This window comes from Saimiri boliviensis, chromosome X (assembly GCF_048565385.1).
Source record: "Saimiri boliviensis isolate mSaiBol1 chromosome X, mSaiBol1.pri, whole genome shotgun sequence".
NCBI lineage: Eukaryota > Metazoa > Chordata > Mammalia > Primates > Cebidae > Saimiri > Saimiri boliviensis.
In genome coordinates this window covers 33,183,287-33,201,190 of record NC_133470.1, presented here as the reverse complement: position 1 = coordinate 33,201,190, position 17,904 = coordinate 33,183,287, and the positions used below count along the sequence as shown (strand labels likewise).

The 17,904-nt window shown below is 34.3% G+C and overlaps 1 protein-coding gene across 1 annotated transcript in view; it reads right to left on the bottom strand.

Annotated features, from left to right (window-relative positions):
• Positions 1-17,904, bottom strand: part of CFAP47 (cilia and flagella associated protein 47) — a 440,981-nt gene that overhangs the window by 57,400 nt on the left and 365,677 nt on the right. The window contains exons 56-57 of the mRNA XM_003924170.4: positions 17,092-17,248; positions 7,500-7,598 (exon numbers count right to left, since the gene is read on the bottom strand). Coding sequence (XP_003924219.4) covers positions 7,500-7,598; positions 17,092-17,248 — 256 coding nt within the window. The remainder of the gene's footprint in view (positions 1-7,499; positions 7,599-17,091; positions 17,249-17,904) is intronic.

Sequence of the window (17,904 nt, the reverse complement as noted above, 5' to 3'; positions counted from 1 at the left end):
CATGGTGAAACCCCGTCTCTACTAAAAATACAAAAAATTAGCTGGGCATGGTGGCACATGCCTGTAATCCCAGCTACTCAGGAGGCTGAGGCAGGAGAATTGCCTGAATCCAGGAGGCGGAGGTTGAGGTGAACCGAGATCGGGCCATTGCACTCCAGCCTGGGTAACAAGAGTGAAACTCCGTCTCAAAAAAAAAAAAAAATCAATGAAAAAAGTATGGCTTTATCCATAACTGCTGCCAGTAAAATTTGGCATACACGGTGTCTAAATGGAACTTTTAGTTCTATGTCTCACCATATTTGAAAGTATCAAGTATGTATCATGAAATGTAAGCAATAAAGCTTCTAGGTAAAAGAGAAAAATATATCTTCATGACTTTATGTCCCAGATTACTGAGATTATTGCCAGTGTATAGTACCTAAATTTCAGCTGAAGAGAGTCACCTGTCCAAGGTAAAACTTTCCTGAGGGTAGACTCCATTCAATGATGAATGGATGTGGAAGTTGAGGGAGAGATGTGCAAAATCCTGTCCTCTTTATCCCAAATTGGGGCAACTCTGAAGAGCTATCCTAGCTTCAGTGCTAGCCATTGGCTGAACTGACAACTTTGTCCCTACTTTCTCCCCCTAATCAATCTTGCTTCATTCTCTTCCTTCAGTGGTGTTGATCCTCAAAGCACTTCCTACTAAACGTCATACACCCACCTTCCTTTTCAGATTCTACTTCCCAGGAAAACTATTCTGTAACAGTGTTGTTTAAGATACTTTCGAGTGAAACTTGGATCTGTATGTTTACATTTTTTAAGTTATTTATTGGTGTTTTGTAGGAATACTGTGTAGAGGGTAAGAGTTCAAGCCCCACATTCAAACCTGAGTTAATAGAATTTATCTTATAGTGTTCTGAGGACTAAATCAAATAATATTTGTAACGTACTTAAAATAGCTCCTGGCACATTGTCTATTGCTATTGTTCATGGCAAGTGACATCATTTTCCGTTAGAATGCCAGTAAGTAAATTTTTATATAGGTGATATAAAGGTATGCCAAAAATTGTGAAGGTAATATACGAATAACTGAAATATGGAAAGTATTTTCTAAGAGAAATGTTGAAGAAGTGTAAAATATATGAAGGGTTAGGAATGTCAAAAGGAATAAGGCTGGATAATTTTTATGTCTATTTAAATCTAGATACAGATGTAACTGTAGATATAGATATCAACTGTTTCATAAGAAATTATTTTCTAGAAAACTGGGATTCACCAAAATACCAAAATTATTTAATCAATTAATAATTTTAGTTTATAAAATTAAAACCATTTGTTTAGGAATTGTTTTATCTAGGAAAAAATAGATTTTATAAGAAAAATAACTATTTGTTTCTTTTCCAGGAATGTATTTGCCGGCATGTAACAGCAGGTGCTAGATCTTGTTTCTTATAAAACTGAGGAAAAGTAGGAGTCCATTTTGGGGTTGACCTATTTTCATCTATACAAGTATGCACAATAACATATATTTTTACATAGTTTTAGTATTTAGAAATGTCTTCACATACACGAGTGTGTATGTTTATCAAAAAGTCTTATTAGGTAAAATTTATTTTTTATAATGTCCAAAATTGGGTTCATACAGGATAGAAACTAGCCCAAGATAATACAGCTTATCCATGTTAGAGTAGAAAGAAGAACACAGATTATTTGACTATAAACCTAATGCTCAATCCCCATACCTTGGCTACCTTTCTAAGGTTCTAGGTCTAATTTTACATCTATGCATAGATTTGTAAAGTTTTTTTTCTACAATATGTAACACTAGAAATATAATAATGCTAACCCTCCACCTTTTTTAAATGTTAGTCAGAGGACCCAGTAACATGTTACAGCTAATATTTTTTCACAAGTTTAATCCTGTTTCAGTAACATTTGATTCTTTCCTATTAAAAGAGAAAAAAAGAATACTGCAAGTCCTAGAACTTTATTAGCTTTGTAGAAGGATGTCCTTTGAAATCACAATTCACCTACACTCCTGTCCTGTTTTTGGTTATTTGACCTGATTAAATCTGTAAGCAAGGTAACATTTCAAAGTGAAAACCTGGCAAGTTAAGAAACTTCACTGACAGAAAGACCATTTTCTTCCTCCTGTCTAGTTCTTGTCACCAGTTTTGAATGATAATGAAAGGAACAGAGAACTTTCTAAAAACAAAATGAAGTACTTAGCTATCTATAGTATGAAATTCATTCCAAGGAAATAATTTCTAGAAATATATATTTCCTTAAAGGAGGAAAAGGGCTGTGAACCCTTTCTCCAATGGGAAAAATATAGTGTCAATGGCTAGAGCTCCAATCTAGGTCAACATCTAACTACATCTAGATCTTATTTTATTAAACAGCTTTGTAATCCCAAGGAACTGTAAAATTTCTGAAAGAAGGTAATATGCGAAATATTTATAGAAATTATTTTTATCCATGTCCTTTTGAAATACAGAGACTAAATTTTTTGTAAAGTCAGCTTGACTGGGATGATGAATAGAGTGGCTGCTACTGTGGGATGAAGCAGTAGCATTCATACTTGAGGAACATACGTTAGTTATAACAGCTGTCACTCAGTTTCCTTTACTGAATAGAATTGAATAGAATGCATTGTCACATCATATGGCAAATTGGAGGGTGCAAGTTTAGAAATTCCCTGCTGAATCAGTTCATGAGAAAATAACATTTACAAAAGTGTATTTCTTGGCCAAATACATGTTTGAAATACATATCACTTCCTCTATCTAAAAATACATTCAGCACTGGAGAGAGAGGAAATAGAAGGCCTAGGAAACCCTGTCATAAAGAAACTTTGCTTAGCCAAGTATTTTCCAAATTCATTTAAGCATAGAACATAGGGTTTTTTACTTGTTTTTAATTGTTTTTGTAGCTACTAGTAGGTGTTTATAACTTAGCTGTTTCTGTTTCTTTGTGTTCTTGGTTTTTATTTATTTATTTATTTTTTAATTGTATGCTGGGCTCTGGCGTACATGTGCACATCCTGCATCCAGCAGGATTATTGCACAGGGACATATGTGCCATGGTCTTTGCTGCCTCCATCCGCACCCCCACTCTGTGCCTACATCAGTCATTTCTCCCCAACCTCCCTGCCCCACCCTGTCCCGCTGTCCCAGCCCTCCCCGCCACCCCAACACCTACCCCAGTGAGTGTTGTTCCCTTCCCTGTGCCCAACTGTTCTCATTGTTTGTTGCCCGCCTATGAGTGAAAACATGTGGTATTTGGTTTTCCCTTCTTGTGTTAGTTTGCTGAGAATGATGGTTTCTAGATTCATCCACACTTAGGTAAAAACTGGTCAAGGATAAGGTCATCTTTTTAGTCCTCAAATAGTCACCAGGAAAATGTTCTATGTTAACATAGGAACACTGAGTTTTAAAGGTATAAATGCTTTTTCTGTTACATGATGGTATCCCTAGAGGTGATTTTTATAATACCAATAGTGCCCCAATGTCTAAAAATGCCAACAGTGACATAAGAAGCCAAGCTCCCATTTATGTTGTAGTCTTAAGATTTATGTTCCTCAAATCAGCAGAAGAACTCCTACAACTAGTATTGTAACATGTAAAAATATCAGGGCAAACAAAAAGTTCCTATAAAATAAGCAAACCCCTTTGGAGATACTATTACATAGAACAGCAGGAAGCACATCATGAACTGTCAAATACACTACATAGGCAGCGTATGCATGGTTTATCTTAGAAAGCAAGTTGCAAACTAGAGAATCCAATAAGAAATTAGGCCGGGCGCAGTGGCTCACGCCTGTATCCCAGCACTTTGGGAGGCCAAGGCTGGAGGATCACGAGGTCAAGAGATCATGACCATCCTGGTCAACGTGGTGAAACCCTGTCTCTACTAAAAATACAAAAAATTAGCTGGGCATGGTGGCCTTTGCCTGATATCCCAGCTACTCAGGAGGCTGAGGCAGGAGAATTGCCTGAACCCAGGAGGCGGAGGTTGTGGTGGGCCGAGATCGTGCCATTGCATTCCAGCCTGGGTAACAAGAGTGAAACTCTGTCTCAAAAAAAAAAAAAAAAAAAAAAAAAAACCACAATAGGAAATTCACCAAGAAACTGGTTTAAATATTGGAAAAAATATTTTGTGACAATAACAAACATAGAGATTATAATTAATAAAGTGCATTTAATTTCTTTTTTTTAACTAAAAATCTTAAAATTGGAACACAAATGTTGATCTCTATGTTGCATAAAAATTGCATTATATATAACCACTAATTGTGGTATTGGAAATAAAAGTAGTTAGTAGAAGATTTATATTTTTGTTTTGTAAATTAGATTTTATTGACAGTTATAAATACTGTGTTTCAAAATAATGAGAGAATAAATGTCCCTGAAAAAAGAAGTTTAAATACTATAAAGATGTAGTCATCTCCAAATTTGTCTATAGGTTAATGTAATTGCCCTCAAATACTTATTGGGATTCAGGGGGGACTTGATAAAAGTTTATAAGTTTTACTAGAATAAAAAATAAATAAGAGAAAATAAATCATTTAAAATATACCAGAAAGAAATAAAATAAGAAAACAGAATCATGGGGTTTAAAATGTATGGCACTGGCATCAGATCTGAAATACAGATCCAGGGAAAAGTGTATATATGATCTGAATATCAGATAAGTCACATTTCAAACTTAAACAGCAACAAAATAATTATTACTATTTAACCAAAAAAACATGGAAAAGTGGCTAATTAACTGAGGGGTAATCAAATTAGGTTTTCATTACATAGCAAAAAAGCACTATATAGATGAATTGAAGGAGTAAAATTGGCCTACCTACCTTAACCATTTTCTCATTAAAAACAAAGGAGAAGAAAAAGATAATGTAGGTGAATTTTCAATGTATTTCACAATGTGGAATGACACTGAAAGTGTAGAATCAGTGGAAGAAATGTTAGAAAGAGAAAACGGCTCACCTATTTAATGGATCAGTTAATTAAGTATAAGCAGACATATAAATAGTTGTCTCAAATATAACAAAGTTATTACTTGACATGAAGGCAGTTTTCAATTTTTTGCTTTTATAAAAAATGAGTATCAAGCATATTTATTCATACATTAACTATACATTGATTATATCTTTGTTTTAATTTTTAATTTTTGTGGATATCTGGTAGGTATATATATTCATGAGGTATATGGGATATTTTGATACAGTCATAGAATGTATAACAATCACTTCAGGGTAAATGGGATATCCATCACCTCAAGTATTTATGCTTTGTGTTACAAACAGTCCAATCATACCCTTTTAGTTATTTTTACATGTACAATTAAATTACTTTTTACTATAGTCACTTTGTTGTATTATGAAATACTAGAACTTATTCATTCTTTCTATTTTTTGGTACCTATTAACTCTCCCTTTTTCCCCTCATGGCCCCACCCCTACCCACTACTCTTCCCAGTCTCTGGTAACCATCATTCTACTCTCTATCTCGATGAGTTCAACTGTTTTTATTGTTAGGTCCCACAAATAAGTGAGAACATGAGAAGTCTTTCTTTCTGTGTATTCACTTAACATAACTCCAGTTTCATCCATGTTGTTGCAAATGACAGTATCTCTCTCTTTCTCTCTCTTTTATGGCTGAATATTACTACATTGTGTATATGTACCATATTTTCTTTATCCATTTGCCTGTTGATGGACACTTATGTTACTTCTGAATCTGGTCTACTGTGAATAGTGCTGCAATAAACATGGGAGTACAGATATCTCTTCAATACACTGATTTCCTTTCTTAGGGTATATACCTAGCAATGGGATTGCTAGATCATATGGTAGCTCTAGTTTTAGTTTCCTGAGGAACCTCCAAACTGATCTCCATAGTAGTTGTACTACCTTACATTTTAACCAACAGAATTGGCATTACTAGGTCAAAGGAATGACAGTTGCAAAGTTTCTATTTATACATTATACACGGTACTCTCCAAAAGCCATGTAGTAGATAATTTGTATTCCCATAAACACTGTTTGATTATTCCAATTCCACTATAGAAACATTAGCAGTTAGTTTCATTAAAAGACAAAAGCAAACTTAAAAAGGGAAAAAATCTAGATGGTCATTTAAATAAAAATCGATGTCTGCTTATTAATGATATTAAACATATTTTAAACCATTTTTTGGCCATTTGTACTTTCTCTTTTGTGAACTGTTGTTGTTCATACTCCTTTTAATGCATTGCAAAGTTGGAACATAAAAAGGTTCAGGTCTGCCATTAAGCAATTAGTTTGCTTCTGTATAAGTTAATCTTTCTGAATTGCACTCTCCATAATTCAATGAGAATAATAATAACACCTGTCCCTTGGAGTTGTATCAAATGAATTGAATTAATGACATTTAGGAAGTTTTCATAAATGGCTACAGAAAATGTAAACAAAATTAATTAACCTATTCTTCTTGAAATGTTAGTAGTGGTTATTGGTTTCAGTTAGTATTTTTGTATTAATTATGTTGAGGTAATTCATACTTTACCACCAAATGTTTTGTAATTTTAAAACATTATTATTGTTAATGAAATTCATAATTTTTTAGCTTTAGATTTTTAAGAAACTTCATTAGTTCTTAGAATTTTTCCTATTCATTAATGGTCAGGTGGGGTGGTTAATATATAGAAGAAATAGATATAGGCTGGGTGCGGTGGCTCACATCTGTAAACCCAGCACTTTGGGAGGCTGAGGCGGTTGGATCACCTGAGGTCAGGAGTTTGAGACCAGCCTGACCAATATGGTGAAACTCTGTCTATACTAAAAATACAATACAAAAATTAGCCAGGCCTGGTGGTGTGCCCCTGTAGTCCCAGCTACTCTGGAGGCTGAGACAGAGAATTCCTCGAACCCAGGAGGTGGAGGTTGCAGTGAGCTGAGATCTGGCCACGGCATTCCAGCCTGGGACAGAGTAAGACTGTCTCAAAAAAAAAAACAAATCAAAATAAAATAGCAACAACACAAATAGATACATACCCTATAATAAATTTGTAGTAAAACAGTAGTTAAAACTACTGATACTACTTTTTATTAGTATTCAAACTATTGATACCCTTTTCATTAGTATCAGTACACTACTTTTTATTAGTATCAGTAGTTTTAACACACTATTTATAATTTTCTAAAATATTTCTTGACTCATATAATCACGTGTTAAGTGGGATGCTATTCAACCATGAAAAATTTCAAAGTTAAAATATTTGGCAAATCTTACTTATGTGCTGAAGAATGAAAAATAATGTAAATGCAATGAATATAGATAAAGGTTTACCATCCATGTTTTTCAATCAGCTTATTTTTTTTTTTCAATCAGCTTATTAAAATTCATTCCAAAAATTTAAAATTATGTTTTCAATTTGTGTTAAATATTTACTAAGGCAATAAACATATACTTCATTATCTCAGAAATGCAACAACAAACAGAATGATAGAATGTAATGTAGAAATCCTGTACCTTGTGTTTGACGCAAAGAACTAAAGCGGAAGGCAGAATTCTCATAAATGAAGTTATCCCAGCAAGGATCAATGACAAGATGCCTGGGATGTTCCAAACCTAATTAAAAAATAAAGAGATATTACACTTCAATGTCATATTCAAGAAGAAAAACAGCAGTGTAGATGGAAATAGAATAAAAATTATTCTCTAATAGGAAACTTATGAGATGAATATCTGTCAATGTATATTTTAAAATGAGATGTAAATGGCAATTTTTGAAGAACATATTTAATATAAATGGTTTTCTATATAATGTTTAAAAATAAACTCATAAATTCTTGGAAGTTTTAGGTGGGCACAATGGCATGTGGCTATAATTCCAGCTACTGGGGAGTCTGAGGCAGGAAGATTGCTTGAGGCCAAGAGTTCAAGACCAATTTGGGCAACGTAGCAAGACCACATCTCTATATTTTAAAAAGTTTGAAATTTTAATTTGAACTACTCAACAAGCAGATATTAAGATTCTATTTGAGCCTGCCATTTAAAAATAGATTGCACTGCTGAATACAGTTGGCCTTCTGTACCTATGTGTTCCACATCCATGGATTTGACCAAAGGCAGATTGAAAATCTTCAAAAACATAATGGATGGTTTCATCCACATTGAATATGTATAGACTTTTTTCTGGTCTTTATTCCCTAAATCATATACTATGACAACTATTTACATATTATTAGGTATTCTAAGTAATCTAGAGATGATTTAAAGTATCTGAGAGGATATGTGTAGGTTACTTGCAAACACTTTGCCATTTTGTATCAGGGACATGGAAATTTGTGGATTGTGATATTCTTGGGGGTTCCAAAATCTATCCTCTATGGATACAGAAGGATGGCCTATATATAAATATGCACAAATAAATAACATTTATGCAGTGTTAACAAAAAGTTTAAACCAATAAATATAAAAATGTTTATTAATTCTCTATTAAAAAGCTAAGCTCTACTTACATCAAAAATATCAGTTTATAGGCTATGTGGTTATATTTCAAATGTAAATATACATACATTAAAGGAAACACAGAAAAATATTTACTAACAGTGATATACAATAAAAGTGAAACATGTTTTGAGATCATTGTATATAGATCAGTGTTTCTAAAAGTGTAGTCTTCCGATAACCTGCATTGGAATAGCTTGTGATGGCAGGGCCTCACTCCAGCCCTTATGAATCAAAATAAATGAATGCGGACCTGGAAATATGAATTTTTATAAGCTCCCAAATATTGTTTACTGAATTTGGAGTGTTACTAATAAAGAATCTAATCAAACGAGTTCTAAATGTTAGGGTATCTTAACAGCATCTAAAAATAAAGTAATTGTAAGCAAGTAGAGTCTCAGATTACTCACCTCAAAAATGGTTATAATTATTCTACATTTACTTTTTATTAGTACAATAATATTAACTATTTGTTATAAGCAAAGTAAACTAAGACAGATAATTCAATTAAACTAAGTTATAAAAACTTAATATATTTGATACCCGAATTCCCTGCCAAAAAGTCTCAAATTTCCCAATACTATTTGTTTATTAATTCAACTATTAAAAAGGTTGTATGTCTGAATTTGGGAGAGAATTTTAGGTTCTGGGAGTTTTTCTTACAGCAATTTTTCTCTCTTCTTAAGTATAAAACCATGCTCACCCTGATCGGCAATTTGCAATGATTACACATACATTACATAAATATTTGCTCAACTCTGGATATGCTTTAGAGAAGACTCAGAGGACCTCCAGGGAATTTCATAAGTAATTCTACCATGTGACATGAAATGCACCAGTATTTCTTCTCCACATCATGTAAGTGTGATTAACTTATAATTATGCTACATTGTGTACTTTATTATTTTACTGCTGGTGAACACCATGGTAATAATTAACCCAAAGTCAACAAAAACTCATCAATGTACTTTGTTTTCATTACCAGTTCTCATATGAAAGTTGATATCTGTAAAAGTAACATTATGTTAATGAGTATGCACATTTTTATTCAGCGCTATTTTGTTTTGTTCCAATAAACTACTGATGTATAAAACAGAATTCAATTTTATTTAAATATTTGAATCAGATCACTAATATTGCATTTAAATTTGGATTAATTAGAAGTGAATAATTTCCAGACTATAGCAATTTTGATAGAAAAGTAATCAAAACAGCCACTCTGTATTCATTAATTACAATTCATTCATTTATGCAAATTTTAAGTATATAATCCATGCTGAAATTACATCTATAGAGTGGAATACAAAATCAAAAACAATGAATGTATTTATGTGGTTGTATGTTTGCAGATATATATATATATACACACACACACACACACACACACACACACACACACACTTATGTTTTCTCCACATGGGAGATAGTTTTGCAAGGCACATACAACAGTTTCCAGCATGAAATAGATGCTCAATGACTGAATATTAAATGACTACTAGCAAAGGTTTAGAACATCTAATGAAGATGTGCCCTTAAATGGGTAATATGTGTAAATCAGGCCCTAATTTCTAATGTTTTCATCTCAGATGCTTGCTTTCATTCATGGCTACCCTTTCCTTCTCCACCTTTATTCCCATCTGATGAGGGTGGAAACTTGAAAGATGGGGTCTTGGGTAGGGGACATAATTGCTGATGAGAAAATACTGTAAGAATTGTGTCCGTGGACACCAGTCACTGAGTAAGGGTACATGTGCTAGCCAAACAAGGGCATGACAGGAAGCCAAAGCATGTATGTATCAGGAAGCCAGAGGCTGATGGCAGAGTGAAAAAGAGGAGAGACAGCTGAGAAAATGTGAAATAAGTGGCATTAGGGGCACTTCCTAGGTACTTTGGATGGAATGGAGGGAGGCCTATTCCCCTAAGATTCAAGGGGAGGTGTCGAAGAGGGGCAAGTGCCATACTTTAGCTCATATAACTGGCTTTAAAACAACCATCTGTGAGCAGATAAAAAAATTTTAGTGGTCCTCGAGAAGGCAGTCAGACATAATGAGTTCAAGATGCTGTTCCACCACTTGCTGTAAGTGAGGAATTTTGGGATATTTTTTCAGCCTGAGGTTCCTCACTGGAAAGGCAGGAATACTGACCTCCAGGATTTTCAGGGGAGTTTGGGTACAGTCACGTTGATAAAGCTCAAGTGTGGTAACATAAAGTGTCTTAATAAATTCTAGCTTCCCAGATTAGTTGAAAGCTATTCGGTAGCATCCTGCTCCTCTTGGGATTCATTAATTGTTTGCTTTAGAGAATCTATACTATCCTCAGGTTGTTTAGGTACCTCCTCTCTCATCACCCTATCTTATTAACCTTTTGAAATTGGCATGGCTTCAAATATATGTGGATGTCTGAAACATTAACTTCTCTACACCTTGCCTTACATAATATTCAACTGAAAGATCTTTCAAACATTCACCCTGAGGGCTGGATGCGGTGGCCCATAAGCCCAGCAACTTGGTAGGCCAAGGCAAGGAGATCACTAGAGGTCAGGAGTTCCAGACCAGCCTAGGCAACATGGTAAAACCTCGTCCCTACATAAAATACAAAAAATTAGTTGGACGTGGTGGTGCACGCCTGTGGTCCCAGCTACTGGGAAGGGCAGAGTGGGAGAATCATCCGAGCCTGGGAGCTGGAGGCTGTAGTGAGCTGAGACCATGCCACTGCACTCTAGCATAGGTGACCAAGTGAGACCCTGTCTCAAAACAAAACAAAAAATTCCCCCCGTTCTTGTTAGAGGTTGCATATCTCCTTGCGTGATATCTCCTCCTATTCCTAAGTTGGGTATATCACAAAAATACAAAATACCAAAAAAAAAAAGATGAATTAGAATAATTTTTTAGAAAATTGAAGCAAGATTAGGGACATCATCTTCAGTCAAGGATGAGACACAGTACAGTCAATGTCAATTACTTGGAAGAAGCCAAAATGTTTTCTTAGTAATTCATATATTGAGGGAAAATGTAGTAACATAATCAGGTCCACATTACGAAAACCAGACAAAGAGGGGACCAATATTCCTGATACTAACAACTGATTCATAAAAACATTTCATTTAAAAACAACTGCAGTGTGATAAGAAAGCCCTTGATAACATCTTCACCAATACATCATGATGCCTCCCTTAGAATATTTCTATGCAATCTGGTGTTACGGGTAAATGACATTACAACACAGTTAAATTCACTGAACACAATTCTTAATGTGGTTGGGGGAGGGTGTAGTTGACTTTAAGTGCTGGGTTTCTGGCTCCTTCTATTTAATCTGTTAAGCAGATTTCAGACCACTCACAGAAACAGATTGCAAGCATTTCCTGTGATCCTTTACTAACATTATCTCCCCACTTGAGTTTACACTTAGTGAGAAATTGTTCTGCCTGCTTACTGAGAAGCCATGTACAAAGGTACACAGAAACCTGGCTTTGCAGAGTTGGCTTTTTAATCTTACTTCCTTTACTTAATAGCTCCATGATCATGAACAAGTTGTTAAGCCTTTCTATTCATCAATTTTATCCTCTTTAAAGAGAGATATAATGCCTATTTCAGAGGGTTCCTGTCTTAGTTGGGGTTTCCTCAGAAGCTGTTATTTGGGACGTGACCTCAGGAAATGCCAGTAGGGAAGTGCAAAAGTGAGACAAAGATTAGAAGAACTGCAATAAATGGTGTATTACAAAGGAAGTTACTACTGTGGATACATGAGGCTCAAGGCAACTAGGGAACTCTGAGAACCAGTGCAGAACACACATCTCAAAAGTATACTGCTCAGGGGGATGGGAACTGTAATATTTATCCACCACTTCCTGTGATCCTTAGGTTGAAGAAAAATAACTCACTAGGGCAGCCAATGAAAATAGCCAAAAGAGTTACAGGTGTTGGTAGCTGGACAATGGCCCAGATAAAGACTAGTTGAATATTTGTTGTCCTGAGATAACTAAAAGAATTACATAAATGAAGTGCTCAGTATAGTCTTTATAACTGGCAACTATTATGTATCCCCAGATTCAATCACAACTGTGTATCACCTGTTAAATTACAAGGGCACTATATACCTTAACTGAAACTTCAGTTAAAGGTCAGGTTCACACTCTAGTGTGCCAATTGTGGAGTATAACAAGTATTTATGCTCAAGTAAAGGGCAAGCCATTCCACTAAGTAATTCCCTGTGAATGGTGCCAACATTCTCCTTAGGAAATAATGGTACGTTTGTTGTAATGCATAGACCATTGTGTGCCCAAGGCCCTCAATTTCTTCACCAAATAGCACCGCCACAATAATATTTAGCATCAGACTATTTTAGATGGATATAACAAGACCCTCATCTTGGGTATTAAAAACATCAGGAATATACCTAAGCCTTTAGAAACATTTTCAGGCAACATAGTATGGTTATCTGAAGAAAAATTAGTCTGGACATATGAAACATTAAACATGTTTGCTAAAGAAACAGATTTTCAGACTTTTGGAAAAATTCTAGGTATATACTGGGAGCTTTTCTGCTACCTGGGGTCATGGACTTTTCCACTGTTACTGGTTTGAATCTTCTGAGCTTTGCTTCTCAATTCCAAATTGTCCCCCAACCCCATCCATATCCAACATCCATAAACAATTCTAGATTTAGCTTTCAAAATGCAGGTTATAAAGTCAGGTAATCTTTTGAAAACTGTCATTATGTAGAGGATAAAAGTTGGATTCCTTATAATAGTATTTAAGACTTTTGCAATATCCTAACATATCTCCTCTCTCTCTTCCCTCTCTCTCTGAAGGTAGGTAGATAGATAGATGATAGACAGACAGACAGACAGACAGATAGATAGGTAGACAGATAGTGTTAAAAAGTTTAGCCTAAAACTGGCTCCTTACATATTTTAAGTTCAGCCAAAAGGTTTCTATGTACATAGAGAACTATAAGCTATATGGAACTGTAAACAGACTGTAAGCCTACTCAAGTCATTCACTGAGGTGGCCAACTGTTCAAACTGTGTTCAAATATGGCAAACTCAGAGCTGTAACCAGTTTGGCTGTTTTTGTACCTCCCTTTTTTTTTCTTTATGTCACTTTTTTTTAATGTCCATAAATCTTACATCACGGGGCTACACTGGTTTCTGAGCCCACTCTGGCTTAGGAGGCTGCCTGATTCGTGAATTGTTGTTTGCTCAATTAAACTCTGTTAAACTTAATTTGGCCGAAATTATTCTTCTATCAATACATAGATAGATAGAGCTAGCGATATATAAAATATATAGAGATCTTCTCAAATTGACTACTTTTTCCAAGAAGGCAGCACTTTTAGAATGTCAAACTCACTATTGAACTTCTGGAGTACCCAATTATGTCTTTTCTCCTGGTAATATCTTGGCTATTTCTATTTTTATTACTTCTCCCAGAAATAATGGCTTTCAATATTCCAAAGATCTTTGGTATTTAATTTCAACTGTGTTATCTCTAAGTTTTAGAAATTTGGGTATTTTATTAATGATGCAGTCATTCAGAAGGCAAGCATCAAAAGTCTGCTCTGTCTTATTTGCTCAAGTTACTAATAGATCATGTCTATAAAGATCTCACAAATATTGTGGGATGAACAAATATTAGCTACAATAAGTGTGGCAAATATTTATATCAAGCTATGCACAAATTGCCATGCCATCCATTAGGGGAAGAAATCATTCCAGGGTTTGCAGCTAATGAGAAGAGAGACAGAGACAGAGACACACAGAGAGAGAGAGAGAGAGAGAGAGAGAGAGAGAGAGAGAGAGAGAGAGAGGAGGAGGAGAGGGGGAGGAGGAGGGGAAGGGGGAGAGAGAAAAATGAGGAATGCAGGATTTCAAATGCTCTGAGATTCTTCACATCAGCAAGGAACCATTTGGTGAGATCAGTCTTGGTATAAGCTTGCCTAAGAATTTTTTTAAAAATTCTGTAGAATTGCTGTGAAAATTTACATCTTCTTTTAAAAGACAAAATGAGATTGCCTACTTCTATCATGAAATAATATAAAGACATTTACAAATATTCAAATGAGAAGGTATTTGATATGGCTTAGCTTTGTGTCCCCACGACCCAAATTTCATCTTAAATTGTAATCCCCAGGTGTTAAGGGGGGAATCTTATGGAAAGTGATTAGATTATGGGGCAGTTTATCTCGTGCTGTTCTCATGTGAGTGAATCTTCATGAGATTGATGGTTTTATAAGTGTTTGACATTTCCTCCCACACACATTTGATTTCTCTCCCCTGCCACCATGTAAGATATGCTGGGTTTTTTTTTTTTTTCCACCATGATTATAACTTTCCTGAGGCCTCCCCAGCCATAAAGAACTGTGAGTCAATTAAACCTCTTTCCTTTATAAATTACCCAGTCTTGGGTATTTCTTTATAGTAGTGCAAAAATGAACTAATACAGTATTAATTTCTATTTTTTAATTAGTTTATTTTACATATATGTTAAATATTTTATTTCTTTCATCAGTCATGTTTTTCTGGAGACTATGTTTTTCTTTAGGTCAAATTGTGAGGCTTAGTCACCAAGGACTATAGGCAGAAGTAGATATGTAGATAATGCATAAAAATGATACCAAAAAAGGGAGAAGAATAAGAATAAAACAGAAAGGGAGATGCCATCACCAACAAAGGGGAAACGAGTTCTTTTTCACATAGGATAGAGAGACAGAGAAAGAGAAATAAGATATTAGAGGTCTGTGAATTTTCCTTTGTCTCATACCTCCTCAGGTTTAAGGAAGATGGGAGAGAAACAAAGCCTGAACATTTGCCCAAGAGAGAGTGAGTTTACTTAAAAGAGACTGTTTATAACTGCAAAAGGCTGATAAACTTTTAATTGTCCAGCTTACTATGTTTTCTTGTTATATAGCAGAAAGAAATTTACAGCAATGTTAGAAAATTAAAAAGTCACACATTATTTGAAAGTTTATTTTTAATGATAAAATCTTAACCCAAATTTGTTTTTTATTCTATGTTCAGTTATAAAGTCATTTGGCTGTACCTATATTGAAAAATCCATTCCCTGGAAAGACCCATTGATATGCCTAGTGTGCTCGCATTCTAGAAATTCTGACCCCTACAATTGGTATACACTTCATAAAGACATATTTTTTTGGTGTATATCTAGATTTATGATTTAAATCCCAAACACAGCAACTTTTATATTTAAATTTTGTCAGCTCCACGTTCCTTTTTCTCCAACAGTTATTTCAAACCACCACTCCACTCTTCAAATTTTCTATTATATCACTTTTCCTCAGCAGATGAAAATGTAAATATGTGAACTGCTCCTAACTCCAAAGCACTTCCACTACCTATCAGTTCATCAACATCCATATTTATTTTATTTTATCCCCACCCAAGCAAGAAATGCCCCTCCTATTCAGCTCTTTCTTTACCTCTGTTCTGATCCCAACTCTCCTAGACCCTTAGCCTATCAGTTAAACCTTATCTCATTTATATCATATCTTTAACTCCTGCTCAACCCTGGCTGCTCCCTTCTGCTTATACATATGCTCAATCTTTTCCATCTTAAAATGCTGATTTCCTTGAGCTTGCAATCAACATTTATTAAACACCCCATGCCTCTCCTCATTGCAGCCAAAATTCTTATAAGGGGATTTTACACGAGATGACATTACTTTCTTAGTATTTAAAATTATTTCATTCCAAGAAGATGAAGAAATAATGGGAAAGCACCAAAGTGCAACAAGTAAATGATATGTTCAGCTTCAACATTAATCAAAAATAGTAAATTTGCATAATGTTCTTTCAATCAGATTGATGGAGATTAAAGACAATGTTATTACTCAGGGCTTACACAGTTCTTAAAAATAGGTAATGTCTATATTATATTTCCAATGGCAGCATGAATTACAAAAGCATAAACATTCTAGAGAGTAAGTTGGTCATTTATATAAAAAACCATAACACACATATAACTTTAACCAAATCATTGCACTAATAATAGTTGTAGTAGAAGTAGCAATCATAGTTGAAAAGATAAATTGGTCATGCTCAATATTAGATTGAAAATCTGTTTCAAAAAACTCATGCTGAGTTAATTTTTAATTCAGACTCACACTATTTGTTTGTTTAATATAAAGTGACCAAACTCTTTAAATAATCTAATTAAAAGCATGTATCCTTAATATGAAATAAAAAAAGGGCAAGGTTGGTTGAAGCCAAAATTTATTCCAAATATGTTGTCTCTTTATTAAGAAAATGCAAAAAGGAAACAAAGTCACAATATCAGAATTTCTATAAAGCTTTGAGGAGTAAGTATTGGCATATTTGAGTAATATAAGAATCTTACAAATCTAATTTACATATCTGGGTTTATGGATAAAATTGGAAGAACTTGATTTATACAGATACCTAATCCTGATTCTGCACCATTATGAGCTGTGATTTCAACCAAAATACTGCATCTCTCAGATCTTGTTTTCTCTTTTATACTTTCCTTTAGCTAACAGATTATTTATACGTTCTAAAATGTTTTGATTCTATGCCAAAATAAGTCTGATAAATACCTATAAAATAACATGTAAAATATTTAAAACAACAACTTACTTGTCAGTGTGATATCAATAAGGACTTTTTCCATTGTGGGATTTTTGAAAGCTATAACCATAGATGACTGAAGACCAATGCGTGTGATTATTCTTTTCGTGCATAGAGGCTTGGGAAATAGTCCTACTCCAGATAAGTGGAATTTCCATTCTGTAAACTGTTTGAAGATAAATATTCATAACATATGTGTCCTAATTGCAGTTATTTTATTTGCAATACTTAACAGGCATACACAAATTTGGCCAGATAAGTTTTGTTGTTAAAAAGCATTGTTTTATTTTTCCTTCTTTCCCAAATTCCTTTTGATTTTATGAAAAATAATTCTATATATTTTCATTTTGAAGCAGAAGAGGGCAAAAGAGCAATATTCAAATATCAAACCTATTTCAATGAATATAAAGTAATTTATAGCAACATAAAAGAGAAACTTTAATGAAAAACTTTGCACTCCGTTCAAGTTGGTTTGGTTCTGTTTCCTTTTGTTTTGTTTTCTGTCTAACAAACTTGGTATCAAACACTGCATGCAGTTTCCAAACTCTCTGGGTGAACTTTAAATGAAATTCAGATAGCAACCACATTAAGGCAAAGAAGATGAGGCACACATTGAAGCTACATCAAAAGGAAGTATATACAATTGCATGCTATATTATTTATCCCCTTCATCGAGTAGAGCGCATTATCTGTTACCACATGATATGGATAAATGAATCAAAAATTATATGAAGGAGATTGAATGTGGCTATTATTTTTACCTACCTTTCATAAGCATGTAAAGCTCTGTTTGGAAATCCCTTTGTATTTTAGGATAAAAGT